The sequence below is a fragment of the Aulonocara stuartgranti genome (genome assembly GCF_965226115.1).
Source record: "Aulonocara stuartgranti genome assembly, chromosome: 7".
Lineage (NCBI taxonomy): Eukaryota > Metazoa > Chordata > Actinopteri > Cichliformes > Cichlidae > Aulonocara > Aulonocara stuartgranti.
Window position 1 is genome coordinate 4,511,510 of NC_138945.1, and position 16,569 is coordinate 4,528,078.

Sequence of the window (16,569 nt, forward strand, 5' to 3'; positions counted from 1 at the left end):
TGATGTCACGGTCAGGGTGGTGCTGAAGGGGATTTATCCAAATCTCATTAAACATTTTGGATATTTCATATAGTTTTGGTTTTATGTTATATTTTCAGTATCTATTGCTTTGATATTTAATCGATTCATGTAACTGAAATTTGAGAAAATTTGAAAAGGAAAATGTCAAATAACACCTGCTGCACATCTATTACTGAAAATATTAGGAGTTGGTTTGACAAGGCAGTTAGCTGGTGACCATACCTGCAGCTTTGTAGGGTCACCTACAGAATCCATACATGCTTCACCAAAGCCTGAAAGTGGTTAGCATTTACAGACAGCAACACAGTGGCAATGTAATTACAGTGATCAAATCCTGGCTGGGGCCTTTCCTTTTTTGCTCTTTGCCTGCGTGGGCTTCCTCCGGGTGCTCTGGCTTTCTACTGCAGTCCAAAGATGTGCATGTTAGCCTAATTGGTGATGAAACTGGCCATAAATGTGAGGCAGAGAAAGTCCTTAAAGTGTATAGAGTGAAGTACTTTTTGAAATCAAACTGTAACACAATTCTGTCAGCCGTGCATGCAGCTGATTTGGGCTGATGGTTACCAGTGAAGGGCATTGCATCTCCTCAGTTTGTCTTGATAGTGCTATTTAATGTAAAATAAATGCAACAAAGCCTTCCAGTGCTGAGGCCTGCAGTATCAGCTAAATTAGCCCTGAGCCCTTTGAGCGTGGGCATGCTCCTCTGTGTTTCACTGTTGGTGGACTGATGTCAACATCTAGCACTGTTAATCTTCTGATGCTGGCTGAGCCCACTCGCAGGGTGTGTTCATGTGTCAGTGTCTGTTGGCTTCCTTGTGTGTAACTACGTGCTGTGGCCGTGTTGTAAAGCACAATAAGCCTGCTTGATCAAACCTTCACGTAGCCCTGTTTTTCTTGCAGCGTGTGTACTCCCAAGCTCCACTTTTAAAAGAGGAATCGCGGTCAGTAAGCATCTATGTCCACTCCAATTGTGAATGCGTTTTTGTTACTTTGCAAAGTATGATCATTACAGTGATGATCATACTTTTCCTCTTTATTCCTCTCCACTTTGGTTTACTCCTCGGGGACTGACATACAGAGTCTAGAATTGTGCAGAACCACACACTATGTAAAAGATGGACATAGTGTCTGTGCTTTAGCCCATATTTTATAGTGTGTGCATTTTAAGCCTCAGTGTTAGTATTTTGGCTACAGCCATGTTTTTGGAGCAAGCATTAGCCATATTTGAACAAGAGCATGGAGCGCTATCATACCTGCTAACTAACTTGTTAGAGACCAGTTGGCATGTGTTTGGCTGCTGCAACATTTTCTAGTATTTACATGTTTACAGTAGCGTTTAAATACAGCATGTTTTTTTTTATATAAAAAGTGGGCATAATCATAGCAACATCACTCACGGATTTTGAACAAGAAGCTTTAACATTAGCATTTTGGTTGCTAGTATATTGTGCTTTCGAAGCCAGAAGCTAGTCTATGAAACATGCTTCAAAAGCTACCAACAAGCATTTACAGAAGTGTACATTGATGTTTAAGAAAAAGCATCACTTTAAATTTAGGGCTCAGGTTTAACATGAAATGCATTCTTGGAGTCATTTTTTGTTTAATTGTGCTCTTGAATTATTTTTGGATAAAACTGCCATGTTTTACCCTTTTGTTACAACCAATATCACAAAAAGAGAAGGCAAAAATATGCATCTACAAATGTCATAAATGCCTCCAGTGGATCGACTGACTCACTGTGGGGGATTTGCTCTTAGACATTTCTCCCAGGCTTTTTAAAATTCTGGTCATTACTGTGCTCTAGATTCTCTCCCCCACTGTATATGTAAATTTTGTCTCTATGTTTCCAAAAAGTGATAGAAATACATTTTTCATTGCCGTAAAAATTTTCAAAGGATGGCAGCAGGTTTGTAGCAAAGCTGTTTTGCATCATGATTCCGTCTCTGTTTCCAATCAGCTCCTCATCTGTGAGCAGCTCTGTTTATTCCAGGTCAGCAGAAACATTTAATCAGCGATCCGATTCCTCCCAGATTTCTGAAATCATCCGGTGAAGGACGTCACCGCTGCCGTCTTCTCACAGAGATGCGAATGATTGTTTTATTTTAACTGTTGTTTTAAGGTCAGCTCCACAGCGTGCTCTGTGTGATGAAATGCGAGCGTAACCTTAGATGTGTCTTTTTCTGCGTGTTGCCATGGTGATTGCAGGTTGCTGTCCAGGATGGCGGGGATGAAGGAGCAGCAGTTCACGGAGGAGAAGCCCCTGCTGCCGGAGCAGAGAGGAGTGGACTCAGACATGGTTAGTCGACCTGTTTATTTACCGTGCGTTCTCTTTGTTGCCATTAACCTTCCTGTCTTGTAGCTGATTAGCGTGCGCAGGACGACGTCCTCAGAAACTCTTGGCATATTATAACGGAGATGTTTGTGCTCATTAGCTGTGATGACTTATAATTAGACAATGAGCTTGTTTACCAGTGGAGGAGGAAATTAATGAACTCCATCCAACCATGACTCTTTGATAGCAGCACTGTGAGAAGATGAAAGCTCATTTAAGAGGAGGGTAAGAGAGAGAGAGGGAGCGGTGCAGGACATAGAGTGAAAAACAGCGAATAGGCAGTAGGTGGTTAAATAAGAGCCACTTATTCCAGTCCACTTATCCATTAAATAAGCAACAGGTACAAGTTGTGGCTGAGTCAGGGGCGCTTGAATGCCTCTCATTGCAGTAATGATAAAAATGGTATAGACAATACCAAATGAAAAAGTTACTTGAAGAGGCCAGATATGAGCAATTTCCTGGTGAAGTGACTTTGTGTTAATGGAGAAGAAAGAAAAGAGATGAAGGATGCTTGAGCCAATACAGCAGGGCAAGTTCAGAGAAAGAAAATTGATTGCGCACCCTGATTGGGCAATTGTGACAAAGCTGTTGTGATCATCATAGAAACAAATTGGCAACAACATCAATCAAACCCAGAAGAACACGAAAACAAGCATAAATACATGTGGACAAGTCCTGTGCTTCAGACAGGCCTCTTATTTGTGCTGGAGGAATCAGAGAGGCGGCAAATAAAACCACATTAGGCGTGACTCACTTTACCAGTGCGTCAGAAATAAGACATCTAGTATATAGAGTAGGTCTTTTTTGTCTCAGTAGCTTATTTGAAGGAGCACAACATGCCACGCATCAATATGAACGACTAATTCTGCCATTGATCAGCTAAAGGTTGTTAGCCCTGCTCATTACGACTCTCTGCTTGTAAATAACGGAGCCATCGATCAAGCTACGTGTCTGCACGACTCAAGTTATCGTTCAGTCGAAGAGCACTTCACCCCAGACACACTCACACTTTTATCCCCCCCAGCTCTTTCAAAGTCTGTTGCTCCGGTGTTTGCAGTAGCATGTTAGTGACCTTTAAGAGCGGTTACTGAGTGATTACCTTCTGGAACCAAACACTGGTAAACTCGTCGTAAGGCATGTCGGACTAATGCTGCATTCAGTTCATATGGGGACAGCGGAGACGTCCTAAAATCCAGCGAAACAGAAACTGTAAGATTTTCATGTGTCTGAGCTTTTAAAACTAGAAATAAACTAACAGTGGTGCATTTAAATGGTAGAAAAAACTTAGAAGGTTCTCTAACTAATACGTCCCTATAGTGAAGCGCGGTGGTGGCAGCATTATGCTTTCTTTTTCTCAGCATAATATAATATTGCTGCGACATGAATAACCACAAGCCAAGGAAAAAACAACAACAGCTGTTGTTTCACACTAAAAGCCTCATAACAAATAAAAGATTTTTGTACACTAACTTACTAGTGCTTGAAATTTGAATTAGTTTAGATTTTAGGGGTACTAAGGCTAAAAGGACATCGCACAAAATGTTACTTATGTCTTATTATATCATATAACCTGTAATAATAATTCATTCTAACATGACATCTAGTATGTCTAAAAGCTGAGACACACTTTTCCGCTCTGAAGCTTCCCTTGTGATATGAATCCAGCATGGTCCTGGTTTTGAGTTGCATGTGGACAGTCTACTCCAGCAGGTCTCTGCCCACAACTTGTTCCTCAATAAAAGGAAGGCCACAGATCTTCAGCCTGACCTTTTGGGATGACACTGGAACAGAAACAAAGCAATTAAGTTACGCAAGAAATCTCCTTCCTTGGACATTTAAAGGCTTCGAGCAGGCGTGTCAAACTCATTATTTTTCACTGGCCTGATTTACAGCCCAGTGGTGCTTTGTTGGTAAGTCACAATATAAATGCCGGTTCATTCTAATTTGATTTAAAGTAATTAATATTAATAAACTCGGTCTTAGTAGAGAAGTAAAAGATCCTTCTGAAAATGTCCAAAACACATAGATAGTCAGAGTTGTGGGATTTTTTCCACACATTCACTTTAAGGTTTACAGTTTTTACCCATCGAGGGACAAAAACATGCAGCGTATATGAATTTAGATCAGGCCTGTGAACCTTATGTTTGATGTTTGACACCCCTGGAGCTCATTTCTAAGCGTATTAGAAATAAACCATGAATGATTAGCATGTTTTCATGTTGACTGTATGTTGCTGCTATGTCTTCCCCAGATGTTTCCCAGTAACCACCTTGTTATGCTTGTTTCACAACACAGCAGGATAAAGGAGAGGAGGCATCAGGGGGGCTCCAGGGCCCCACCGCCCCCGCGCCTCTTAACAACCCCCCTCCCCCCAGTCGCTCCACTCACCGCTGGCATGTCTTCGCACGGCACTGGCTCCGCCAGACCCGCCGTCGGACCAGCGGGGTCCTCCCGGTAACTACCATAACAAGTAGAAACATCTGATCACTAGTACACTGATTCAAACACACACTAGACTAGACACTAAAGTAGATGTTTAATATTCTAAGGTGGATGACAAAGTCGGGAGCAATTATGGTAAAAAACAGTTCCTGTGTAGAAAATCTCACTTAAGTAATAAGATCAGTAAATTGTTCACAATATTTAGTTTTAAATTCAAAAATCTCAACACAAGTAAAGGTTTATGTAAAGATATTTGCCATTTTTGGCACCGGTAATTATGGTTATGATATTTTTTTAAACATAAATTGTGTTAAATTATAATAATAATAATAAAAATAATAAATTTTATTTATGAGCGCCTTTCAAGTCACCCAAGGACACTTTACAATAGGATAAAACACTTAGTAAAACAATGGCAGAATAAGAACAATAAAATAAAAGCACAAGATAAAATGAACAAACAGTGGATTCACAGTGAATATGCAGATTTGAACAGATGAGTTTTGAGTTGGGATTTAAACTGGGGGAGAGAACCAATGTTTCTTATTTCTGGGGGCAGAGAGTTCCACAGCCTGGGAGCAGAGCAGCTGAAAGCTCTGCTTCCCATGGTGGTGAGGCGGAAGGAAGGTACAGCAAGCTGGATAGAAGAAGAAGAACAAAGTGAACGGGCAGAACAGGTGGTGGTTAACAGGTCAGAAAGGTAAGGAGGAGCGAGGTTATGAATGGCCTTGAAGGTGAGCAGAAGAAGTTTGAAAATTATCCGGAATTTCACAGGGAGCCAGTGAAGTTCCTGAAGAACAGGTGATGTGCTGGTAGGAGGGGTTCTGGTGATAATGCGAGCAGCAGAGTTCTGAACCAGTTGAAGCTTATGGAGGGATTTTTGGGGGAGACCATGCAAAAGAGAATTGCAGTGGTCAATACGGGAGGTAACAAGACTATGGACAAGAATGGACGTAGACTGGGTGGAAAGAGAAGGAAGCAATCTATTAATGTTACGTAGATGGAAGTAGGCAGAACGGGTGAGATTATTGATGTGAGATTTATAGGAAAGTGAACTGTCTAGGATGACACCAAGGCTCTTAACCTGAGGAGAACTGTGGAGTTATCGATGGTGAGTGAGAAATGGTTTGCCTTCAAAAGGTTGGATTTGGTGCCAATAAGGAGGATCTCAGTTTTATCCTCATTGAGCTTTAGAAAATTAGAGCTAAACCAGGATTTTAACTCGGATAGACATTCTGTAAGGGAAGAAGGTGGGAGGGAGGAATCAGGTTTGCAAGAGAGATATAACTGGGTGTCATCAGCAAATTGTCATTGTCACTATAGAAGAATGTAGCATTTAGTATCAGTATTAGCATGACAGTAGCTAGCATGACAGTTGTAGTGACGCATTGTAAACTTCTTGTCAGATTCAGAGTCAAACTCTATAAACAAACAAAAACTAGGTCCAATGACCGAGCATCAGTTTTTTCTCTTTCACCAAATGAATAAACAATAAAACTGAAGCGTTGTTACCATACGTAGTTTGTTATATCACATAAAAATATTATATCATATATCAATATAATCATATTACAAGAAAAAAGTAAAAAATGTGTCAAAAAAACAACCGACCTGGAAACTACCACAGCTTTGCAAATTAGCCTTTAACTCTGATCAAATGTAATTTTTTAGACTTCCAATTTTATTTTTCAATGTTTTATTCTTAAATGTTAAATATTTTAAATGTGTTAACAGCTGCAGAAGAAACATGTTTGGTTTGCAGTGCATATTTTCCTTTATACGTCAAATACTTTCACAATAAAATCCCCATATCTTACTCTTATATATAATCTATAAAACCACTTGCAACACACAAACCTGTGACTAGGCCTACTATCTTGTAGAGTATTATTTATGCTGCTTTATACTTGTTGCCTCAATGACAACATTGTTTCCCCTCTCCGTTCTAAGATCAGACTTTATCACATCATTCCTCAGATCTTTCTCTACCTGATTAATTATACGTAGTCCTGCATTTCAACAAAAATATCTGGCGGGGAAGAAAAGAAAACCCCTAAAAATGAAGGCAAACATTCACTAAACCAGCTACTGACAGCGAGTCAGAGATGCCGGCAAAGAACCACAACATCTCCACAACAGCGTCACTATGCAGCCTTACAGAGTACACAGTCTGTGGGGATCACCTGCAGTAAAGGAAGCCTTACACCATCTCTAAGAGTTCATCCCTATTGGTTTCCATGAGCAGTGTGTTTGTGATCTTCCTTTTCCCTGAACTGAAATGCAGCACATCCCCTACTCTGCTGGGGATGGGAGTAATAAGAAAGAGAAGAGTGCCACCTGCTGGTCCGACCACCGTACTATCATCACTAACATTTTCCATCTGAGAACAATGCATGAAATCTGCGGGGACCGAAGTTGCCCTTTACGTTTCTGTGTCACCCTCACACCTTCACCTTCTCTAACAACCACACAGTTAGCTCATTCTGTTCTGCTGGGCAACTTCAGGTCCCGCTGTTTTTAGTGACATCTTTCTTTCTTTTTAGGTGTGTCCCTGATCTAACTCTGAGTGCCACTCCTTTCCTTTTTTTCAGTATTCATTGCTAATTACTTAAACTTCTATCATCCCTTATTCCAGCACTTTTTCTTTTGACTATGCATATGTGCAGATTCCATTTTTAATGTTGTCATATTTTCTTTCAGAAATGTTTCCAGAATCCCTCATATAAACTCACAACCTAAGACTCAAACTGTGCATGTTTAATAACGAAGCAGTGTGAAGACCATCTGTGTGATGTTCTGATTGGTGTCTAACCTCATGTGCATGCACTCACTTTTTTTTTTTTTTACCGGATTTCCAGATGTTCCTGCTCTGCTTTAAGCTTTCCAAAAGCAGCAGAGCAAGAATAAGTGATACATTCCAAAATAACACAGGTTAGGATGGGTGAAGTCACCGTTGTCATGACAAATGGCAACAAAATCCTTTTAAATGTTACTCCTAATCATGTGTTATTTTATTACACATTAGGATGCATTTATTTATGACAGAAAAGAAAAAAGCTTTTTATAAATACATCTGCTCTCAAACGATGGGCTCACTGTGTTTATTTGTGTCTTAAAACAAACATCAGTTTAGCTGAGCACTGAAACGTGATGAACTGTGGGATACTGTGGGACATAAATCAAGTGTCTGCCTGTATTTAAAACTGTGCACGTGTGTGATACTAATGACATCATTATGAAATTTAAAAAAGTAAAAATTCCTTAATAAATGGCTAAAAATGTACATTTAAATAGCTATTCCCTTTCTGATATAGCGTGCTTTCCAGTTAATATGTATGTCTCTAGATTGGACGCTGCCAGTGGAGGTAGGTCAGACATGACTAGAACCCCACCTGGATGCTTCCTTGGTGAGGTGTTTAGGGAATGGGAGGAGATCCCGGGGCAGACCTAACACATGCTGAGGGCTGAGGGTGGCACAATCTCTGCCTAGGTCGCTGCCTCTATGGCCCAGACCCCAATAAACACCAAAAAGATTGATTTTCTTATGTTACTTTTATGGAGCCGGATCAGTAGTTGTTGGGTTGTCCATTAAAACAGTGGTTTCACTGTAATATCAAAAAATATTGTCTGTTTGGACATATTTACTTAATTTTATTAGTTCGTATACCATCATAATAGCATTTTAGTTTTCTACCATTAACATAATGTTAATTAACATACCATTAACAGTATGTTTTATGATACTCGCCGTTTTTTGAGCTTGAAATGTCATTTTAACTTGTTACCATCAGGAATATAAAAAATATCACTTTAATATCAAAAGTGTTTTTTTTTAAAAAGTAGCATCATATCCTGGGATGATTTTTTTAATGGATATTAATATTATATTCTGCTTAATATTTTGTATTGTCGACTTAAACCTGTACATGTGTTACCATAACTTCAGCAGCAAGTACTTTTTTAAATGAAATTTTACTCTGGATGAGAGTCACTTGATTGAAATCTCACGTGTGAGCGTTGTTTTAAGACTTTAGAAAAGGTGAGCCCATCCTTTCAACTGTCAGTCGAGACCAGGTTCCCTAAAAAGTGAGCCCCTCGTGCAAGATTAAAAAATATCGACTGTCTGATTAATAATTTGTCTGGCAGAGCTGGAACGCTTTGACTGTCACAGCTGTCACGTTGACTCAAACCAGCTTGTCATCAATCAGTCTCTGAATTTGATTTGATTTTTTTTATTTTTGGCAGTGAAGGTGTCAGACTGGCCCAGAGGACGTGACTCATTTCACCGCTGAGGCCAGACGACAAAAGTGTTATTTTTATGCCTCGATCATTTACCTCAGCGTTACAGCTGCACACGCTGCTGAAGTGGCTCCTGTCAAGGGGATCTGGCTGTTTACTTCTTTTTTTTTTAAAAATCACCATTCTCCATCACTTTTTCTTTTCTTACTGCGGATTTGTTCCCAGTTTCCCACATGCGCTTTAATAAATCATCTTTGTTGAATGGGAATGCACATTACAGCACTAACCGCACACGCAGACGTTTGATAGACTGCAAACTATTAACTAGATGTAAAGTAAGAACACTTTTTTATCAGTGTTTATCTAGTATTGCATTGCATCAAGTATACTGTGGCTCAGGAATCAAAATGAAAAATAGTCAGTGCTGGAAAGAAAGCCTGCATTTCAGATTCTGCTGATTTTTACTGCTCTCTGCAGCACCGTCCTGTGTGTGTGGACGCAGGCGTCTTCAGTTTATTGTTTCCCTCTTTCTTTCTCAATAAGCAACATTTACGTTGTATGTAAAATATCAAATTGGGCATCCAAAATGGTACATTCATAAAGAAGAAGCAAGATAACCACGAAATCAAAGCTGTGGTTTTATCCGGTTCTGTAATTTTACACAGTTCTTGAAGATTAATTCAGTTATTTCCGCATACAGTTTTAATGATATAATAATTCTATCTATCAAGAAGTTATTAAGCAATAACCAGATGAATGCAGAAACAGGTGACTGCAGAGAGGAGTTAAACACTGTGCTGATTTGCAGCTTCAGGTTGTCTTGCCCTCTGTTGAATCCATTCGGACTGTTGTGTAAAAACACATGTATATTTAGAGTCACAGAAATTACCATAATGACTGTAAAAGTCACAGACAGTACAGTGCATTTTGTGTGCTGTACTGCTGACGCGCCTCTGGGAAACTGTGTTGTTGTGTGTCTGTGGTTTGGACCTACAGTGCACAGTCTGTGCTGCTCTTCAGTTCCAACAGTGCATGTGTGAGGAATATTTCTTTGTGTGACTTCAGACTACTTCTTCTTCCAGTTTTAATTCTTTCTCTCTCTCTCTGTCTGTTATGTCTGCTTGTCTCTCTCTGCAGGATAGCTGTGAACAGCTGATGCCACCAGGTGACTGGAAGGTATGAGTAGATGTGTGAGAGAGGAAGCTCGACTTTCTCTCTCCGTTACCTTTTTTATCATGTGTTTTGTGGCCTTTTCATCTTTCTTTGTTATTACTTTGTGTCAGCTTACTTGGGTAAACAGTGATGTCTTCCTGAATCAAATGATCCCTTCAAGAGGGAGATGACAATGAAGTATGGAAGTGCCTTCTGGACACTGGCACCAATATATTGCTAAATATTGAAAAAAATCAAATGTATATTGAGCAGTATTGGAACTACTTAGAAGCTACATCTGGCGATGTAGTGTGCTTCTTGCTTGGACTGATCTTTTTCTCCTAATCCTGCTAAGTACTGTAAATCCACACTCAAACACACTGCTGCTTGTAAAACTTTTCAAGCTAACCCTTGTTGAAATCTCCCAATTCTTTTAATCTTTGGGCTGAAGGAAGGACAATACTCGGTGTATAAATGCTCAATCAACAATCATTTATTTCCATACAATTCAACACAAAGAGCATTACAGCGTCCGGACGGGAGAGATGCTTGCAGAGGGTCAACAGCATGTCTCAAAATGGTAGCAACTTTCGCAGACTTTTATAGCTAGTAACAGCCCCCCTCCTTGTCATAAAAGCTGCATCTTCACATGTTTTCTAATTCCTTGACCTTGCCTCCCTGTCTTTCTGTGTGAAGTAGGAAGGGGGTTAAGGAATGTGGTTTTATCTCTTCTGCACAGACACCTAGTCTACTTCACATGATTCAGCAATAAAACATTTCAAGAAAACAGTGTAAGACATTCACAGCTGATCAAGGATACAGAGTAATGCACACTTTATCTAATGAACTACAAAATGATTATGTTTCTTTTATTCAAGAGTATAATAGAGACTAAACTACATACATAGCACACCATCAGAACTAAAGGATAATATATGGCCTACATCTGTTAACCTAATTTACTACATTGACTACTGGTCATAAAATGGCATATGTTTAACTACTAGTCTCAACACCCTCTCTGTCCTTATGGCCAGTGCAATAGCTCAGTAGTTAGCACTAGGTTTGAATGCAGGCCAGAGTGGGACCCTTCTGTGTGTGTTCTCTTTATACTGGCACTGATTAATTCTCCCTGGACCAAGGCTTGCAGGTTCGAGTTGGTCCCCTGACACCTTATGATAGCTGCTAATTGCTCCTAATTCAGTAAATGAGTTTCCATATGGGGATCAGCAAAGAATATCTTATCCTCCTTCAACTCAGCCTGCTTCCTTGTGCAACCTTTGCTCTTAAATATTTGTGTCATTGGTGCTGACTTGGTTTAGCTGAGTAGTTTAGCTCTTAAAATGTGGCCTTGAATATATAAGTTACATTTTGGCTACTTGGTACATAGAACACACAGCTGACCATAAAGAGGCATCACAGTGTCACAAACATCAAGTAAACAAATGTCTTTTATTTGCAACATATAGAATAACTGCTGTTATCTAAATTTGCACATTTTATGACCTGCATCACATTTGAAGTATTATCATTCCCGGAACGTTTAATTAAACTTTTATTTATACATGTAGTCCCATTGAGACTCAGAGAATACACATTAAAACACAGGAGGGAAGCAAAAGCTAGAATTACAACAGAGCCAACAATAAATCAATAAAACAAACTCACAACGAGGGCTTTTCACAGCAAAAACGACTTTGTCATCAACTTGACTATGAGTTGCTGGGCCATGATTTTTAACTGGACCCAGCTAATTAGCTAATAACACCTGAATAAACCTTCATGAACTGTTACATAATCTGGTGAATAAGCCTTGAGTGGAGCTTCACACTTCACCTCTGCTGGTTTATTTTAATCAAACGTGTGCTGAGCGTCAGACGTTTCACAGAACACGTCTGCTTTACACTTCCACCTGATGCTTCAGATGATAACGCTGCATTTTAAAGGTTTCTGCCTCACTTATAAAAGTCATTCTTTTCCACGTGATGTGCGATTTCTGTGAAAGTCTGTGTACGATGGGTAGGGTAGGGAAAGTTTTTACTACTTCCTCCATGATCCATCGTGATTGCTCAACTGATAAAGGAGCTCTCACACAGCTTTCTAGTGGTGACACAAAGTACGTCATTATTTTTAAAACATCAGCATTGATACTGGACTGTATGAACATGTGTGTGATCTAAAGATGAAAATGATTTTTAAAGGACTTTACAGTTTGTTATAAAACAGTTTGACTTCAACAAAAATATGAGTGACAGAATTCAGCATCTAAGATCAAAAGGAAAGCCCCGAAGTAGAGCAAGCCAGGAAAGGCCTCGACCCACTACACGCAGTAGATGTGGGGCAGAAAAACTTGTTGCAGTTCTTTGGCATCTCGTTTTGTGGTTTAATGTTTTTGTGGTCTGTTTGGATCCTTGTCGGTTCACGTTTTAACTGTTTAAAGTCATTTTATGGCTGCTTTTGTGCTGTTGTTGGGTTTCTTTTTGTGTTTTTTTGTAGTAGTTTTGCATCCCTTTGCGATTCGTTTGCATAATGCAAACGATCTGCATTATATTGTTTAATTACAGCGCTCATTAATGTAATGGAGGCACATAGTGGCAGCTGATGGGCTGACTCTAATTACAAAACCCCAAGTCTTTCACATTCACAGCTCTGACTGCAGAAACACTGCTAATACACATGTTGTTTTAAATAAGCTTAGTTAATTATTCCCTGAGTAAAAGGAGCTTAAAAGCTTTATTTAAACAGGCTGTCGCAGTGAGATCTTTTTTTCTCAAGCGATAACTGTGCACGGTTTCACAAAAGACAAAATATACAGATGTTCAGAACTTCTTGCGCCTCTTCTTGTTCTTTGTGCTGCTCCCTTTAGGGGACAGGACTGTCTCACCAACCCTCTGCTTCTCACTACATTTATCAATCTTATCTGTCATCTTCCTCTTTTCCTCCTGCCTGGCAGCTCTGTATTCACTGTCCAATATATCCACTATCCCTCCACTGCAAATGCCCAAAACAGTTTAAAGCATCTAATATCCAAGTGAAATAAAATAATGTTGCTTCGTTCTGTTTATACGCAGCAAACATTTGAACTCCTTTTCTCCAGTTTCAGAGTGAACATGTTAAGAGGTACAGCTAGTATTACTGAATCCTTAGAGTTAGCTGTAACTTTTGATAGAAGACTCAGAGACACATATTTGTGGTTTTGCCTTATAGAATTCAGCATCTCTGTGCTGGGGAAATAGGTTTTGCAGCTGTTTGAGCTACTGTATTTTAATATAACCAGTGATCAGCTGTAACCCAGGAATCTACAGCCATAAATAAACACCATCTCTTCATCAACAGTTCTAATTTTACGATCGTAAGGTGTTTGGAGATGGACGATGAGCTAAAAAAATCTCTGCTGAATTTGTGAAAATGTGCAGTTGGTTTGATCAGAGTATCGAACAAAGCTTTGCCAGATGAGAGATTCCTGAAATGTGCCAAAAGCAGACTTTAGAATTGTAGGGAAGAGTCACTGGGATTTAAATTACTGTCATTTATGTACAAATGCAGATTATGGTTTTAATAGTAAACAAAATATCAGCGGGCATCTACTCCTTTTTGTCCAAGAAACAATTACAGTGCGTAGGCTGCTGTGAAATCACAATGTGCCATTTTTATTTTTGCACACAAACTAACAGTGGACACTGCGTCTGTAGTCACACAGTAAAGCTGCTCGTATTAAAGGGACGGAAATTTCAAAACGTTATTTTGGTCTATCGGGCTACGGTGTGAATAAGCTGTTGTTCTCTTTACAAATAAAAGATTGCATCATAAAAATTCTTCTAGCTGTTGGTAAAAGGAACATTTTCTTCCAGAGGACTGAGGTTTAATCCCAGTTGGTAACATTTTCTTTCTGTTCCCTTTGAGGCTTTTTTCATGTTCACTCACTCTTTGGTTAGGTCGAGGTACTAAAAGTAAGTGTACAAAAACATCATGATTTATATGTTTTGTATTAAAAAAAAATTTTTTTCTTTTCCTCTAAAGCTGGCAGACTGATTGACTGTAGACCTAATATAGGCGTATAAGAACTGACTGGGTTAAAATTTACATTCATCACATGATGTGAAAACATCAGTTTATTGTGAAATTTTTGGTAGAAATGCTCATAGACATTCAGATGATTATAGATCAGCACCAAATTTAAATTATGATCTGAAAAAAGACGTGAGGAATCAGAATAGTTGTGCCTGCGTGGGCCTACGAATTGCTGCTGAGATAAAAATGTTTGACATTTAATGAGCAACATATTGTATTTCATTCCTGCGTTTGAATCCGTTTCTGCGTTGATTTTCCCATTGCTGCTCCTCGAAAGCTTGATGGCAGAGACTGTATGTTTAACGCAGACAGCATGATGCAGACTCAGCAGGGAGAGAGTTAATCTCCAGCAGGAAGGGAAAGGGGGGACAAAGTAAAAGAGAAAGGATGGGAAAGCAAAGAGTGGTGTTTACAGTTACTAAGTCAGCATGTCGAGCGCTCTCTCTCAACAGGAAAGGGGGATAGAGTGGGAAAGAAAAGAAGGCAGAAAGGGAGAGGAAAGAGGGAGAACTGAGAGACAGGACTAAATGCAGGGCTGCTAAATGAGAGCGCAGAGAGAAGAGGGGGAGGGCCTGCAGCCAGCTCGATAGTCACTCAGACACCATCCCAGCCATGAGAACATGCACGTATCCCTCGCTCTCTCCACCTTAGCATGCTTCCCTCAAAATGGAGAAATACAGCAACTGTACACAGTATTATTCATTAAAGATAAAGACTGATAACACCAACGATCCTGTTACAGAGCAATACCCTGCAGGGAAACATCAGGTACTAACATTCATGTGGATGTGACTTCGACACGTACCACACGTACTTCAGCAATGTTGCTGAGCATGCACGATTCCATCTATAACAAAAGCTACTCTGAGCTCCGGCAAGCTCTCACAGCAGGACACCACACTTCATCCACAGAGACCTAAAACTGCAGCTCGCAGGATCCAAATATTCTGCTGACAGTGTCCCAGGGCCAGACAGCACAGGACACCCTCAGAGAGTCTTTGTCCATGACCCAAATCTGCCACACCATGCTGGGCAGATGGCTGTATTATTGTAGCTGAGTTTTATGATACACAAGCACACGATTACAGTATCAATACTGTTTGTGCTATGCTACTTTATCCTGCTGATGTATATCATCTGCAACACACGCTGAGGTGTTGCCACTGATTGCTCGCTGTACTCTGTGTACATTGTCTTTACCAGTTCAATACCTGTCAGTACCTAAATGTCTGACCTCTTTGGCTTCATGTGGCTCACTCACCACTCATTCTTTGGCCCATGTGACTCCTTTGCTGTAAACCTCTGTCTAGTTAAATGCTCCTCGCTGGTACTTAACTTCCAGGAATGCAAACATACACTGAGTTTTGCTTGTTACTTGCCCCAAAGGTTGGTGTCTGAAGCTCAGATTAAACATGAACAAAGTCTCACATACTCAGCTATACTCAGCTCAATCAGGTACAAGTAATCTCTGTGAGTCAAAAGCTCAGTTTTCTCCTTTTGGCTTTTTATGATATCCTTTAACTGCATAATAATCAATCTCATCACCACATTAAATGCCATGTCCAGTCTGGCACACAGTAAAGGCTTTTAACAAAACGTTTTCTATAATTCATGAAGAGGAAAAGGCTCAAAGGTAACTGGTTGCTGAGAAAAACAGCAAAGCAAAACAAGATCAAAAGTAGAGCAGTGGTGCTGATGCGAGAGCCACAGAAGACTCACAGGCCAGCGGACCAATCCAGGGGAGGGGAGGCAGCACGGTGAGCCAATTGTCTCCGGCCTGCCTCGGGTGCCTGCAGAATGTCAGAGAGAGAGAGTGGGAGTGGGGAGGGCGGCTCCAGCTCCTTGTTTAAGAGCGTGGCTGGGAGCGCAGCAAAGCAGACAAAGACTCTGCAGCATCCACTAGCCAACCCTTCGTCCTGCAGACCACCCTCACCAGGACCTAGTCCCGTAACACAGGAGAGGTCTGGCTGCTCGCTTGCCTGTCTGCACCCTCCTCTTCTTCTTCATCAGCTGAGCGTAGACTTGAGAGGGAGCCATGCCTGAGTGTTGGGACGGGGTGAGTGACTGATCAGGACCAATCCTGAGTGTCATCAACACCACAAACACTGCTTTTCCTGCTCTTTGCCAGTTCATTTTGTGATGCTTCTGTTTATTCTGAATCATATAGAACGCAGGTGTTGCTGCAGGAGATAAAAGCAGCGTGTTTTCTGTGTACTGCTGTGTGCTGCTGTTTTGTATTCAGCTGAAACTGCAGCGTCAGTGTCAGTTGATGGGCTGCTCTGACTCTGGCCCACTGACACACTTAAGCGCAC

General features: G+C 40.4%; 1 protein-coding gene across 5 annotated transcripts in view; it reads left to right on the forward strand.

The window, feature by feature from the left end:
* ndrg4 (NDRG family member 4) overlaps nt 1-16,569 on the forward strand; it is a 67,339-nt gene that overhangs the window by 32,216 nt on the left and 18,554 nt on the right. For 2 of the 5 annotated variants that reach the window (XM_082541959.1, XM_082541960.1), the window contains exons 2-4: nt 2,227-2,317; nt 4,649-4,807; nt 10,172-10,210. In XM_082541959.1, coding sequence (XP_082398085.1) covers nt 2,240-2,317; nt 4,649-4,807; nt 10,172-10,210 — 276 coding nt within the window. In that variant the 5' untranslated portion in view covers nt 2,227-2,239. Of the gene's footprint in view, nt 1-2,226; nt 2,318-4,648; nt 4,808-10,171; nt 10,211-16,101; nt 16,314-16,569 lie in introns of those variants that run through there. The other 3 variants (XM_082541961.1, XM_082541962.1, XM_082541963.1) reach the window with 3 other exon arrangements.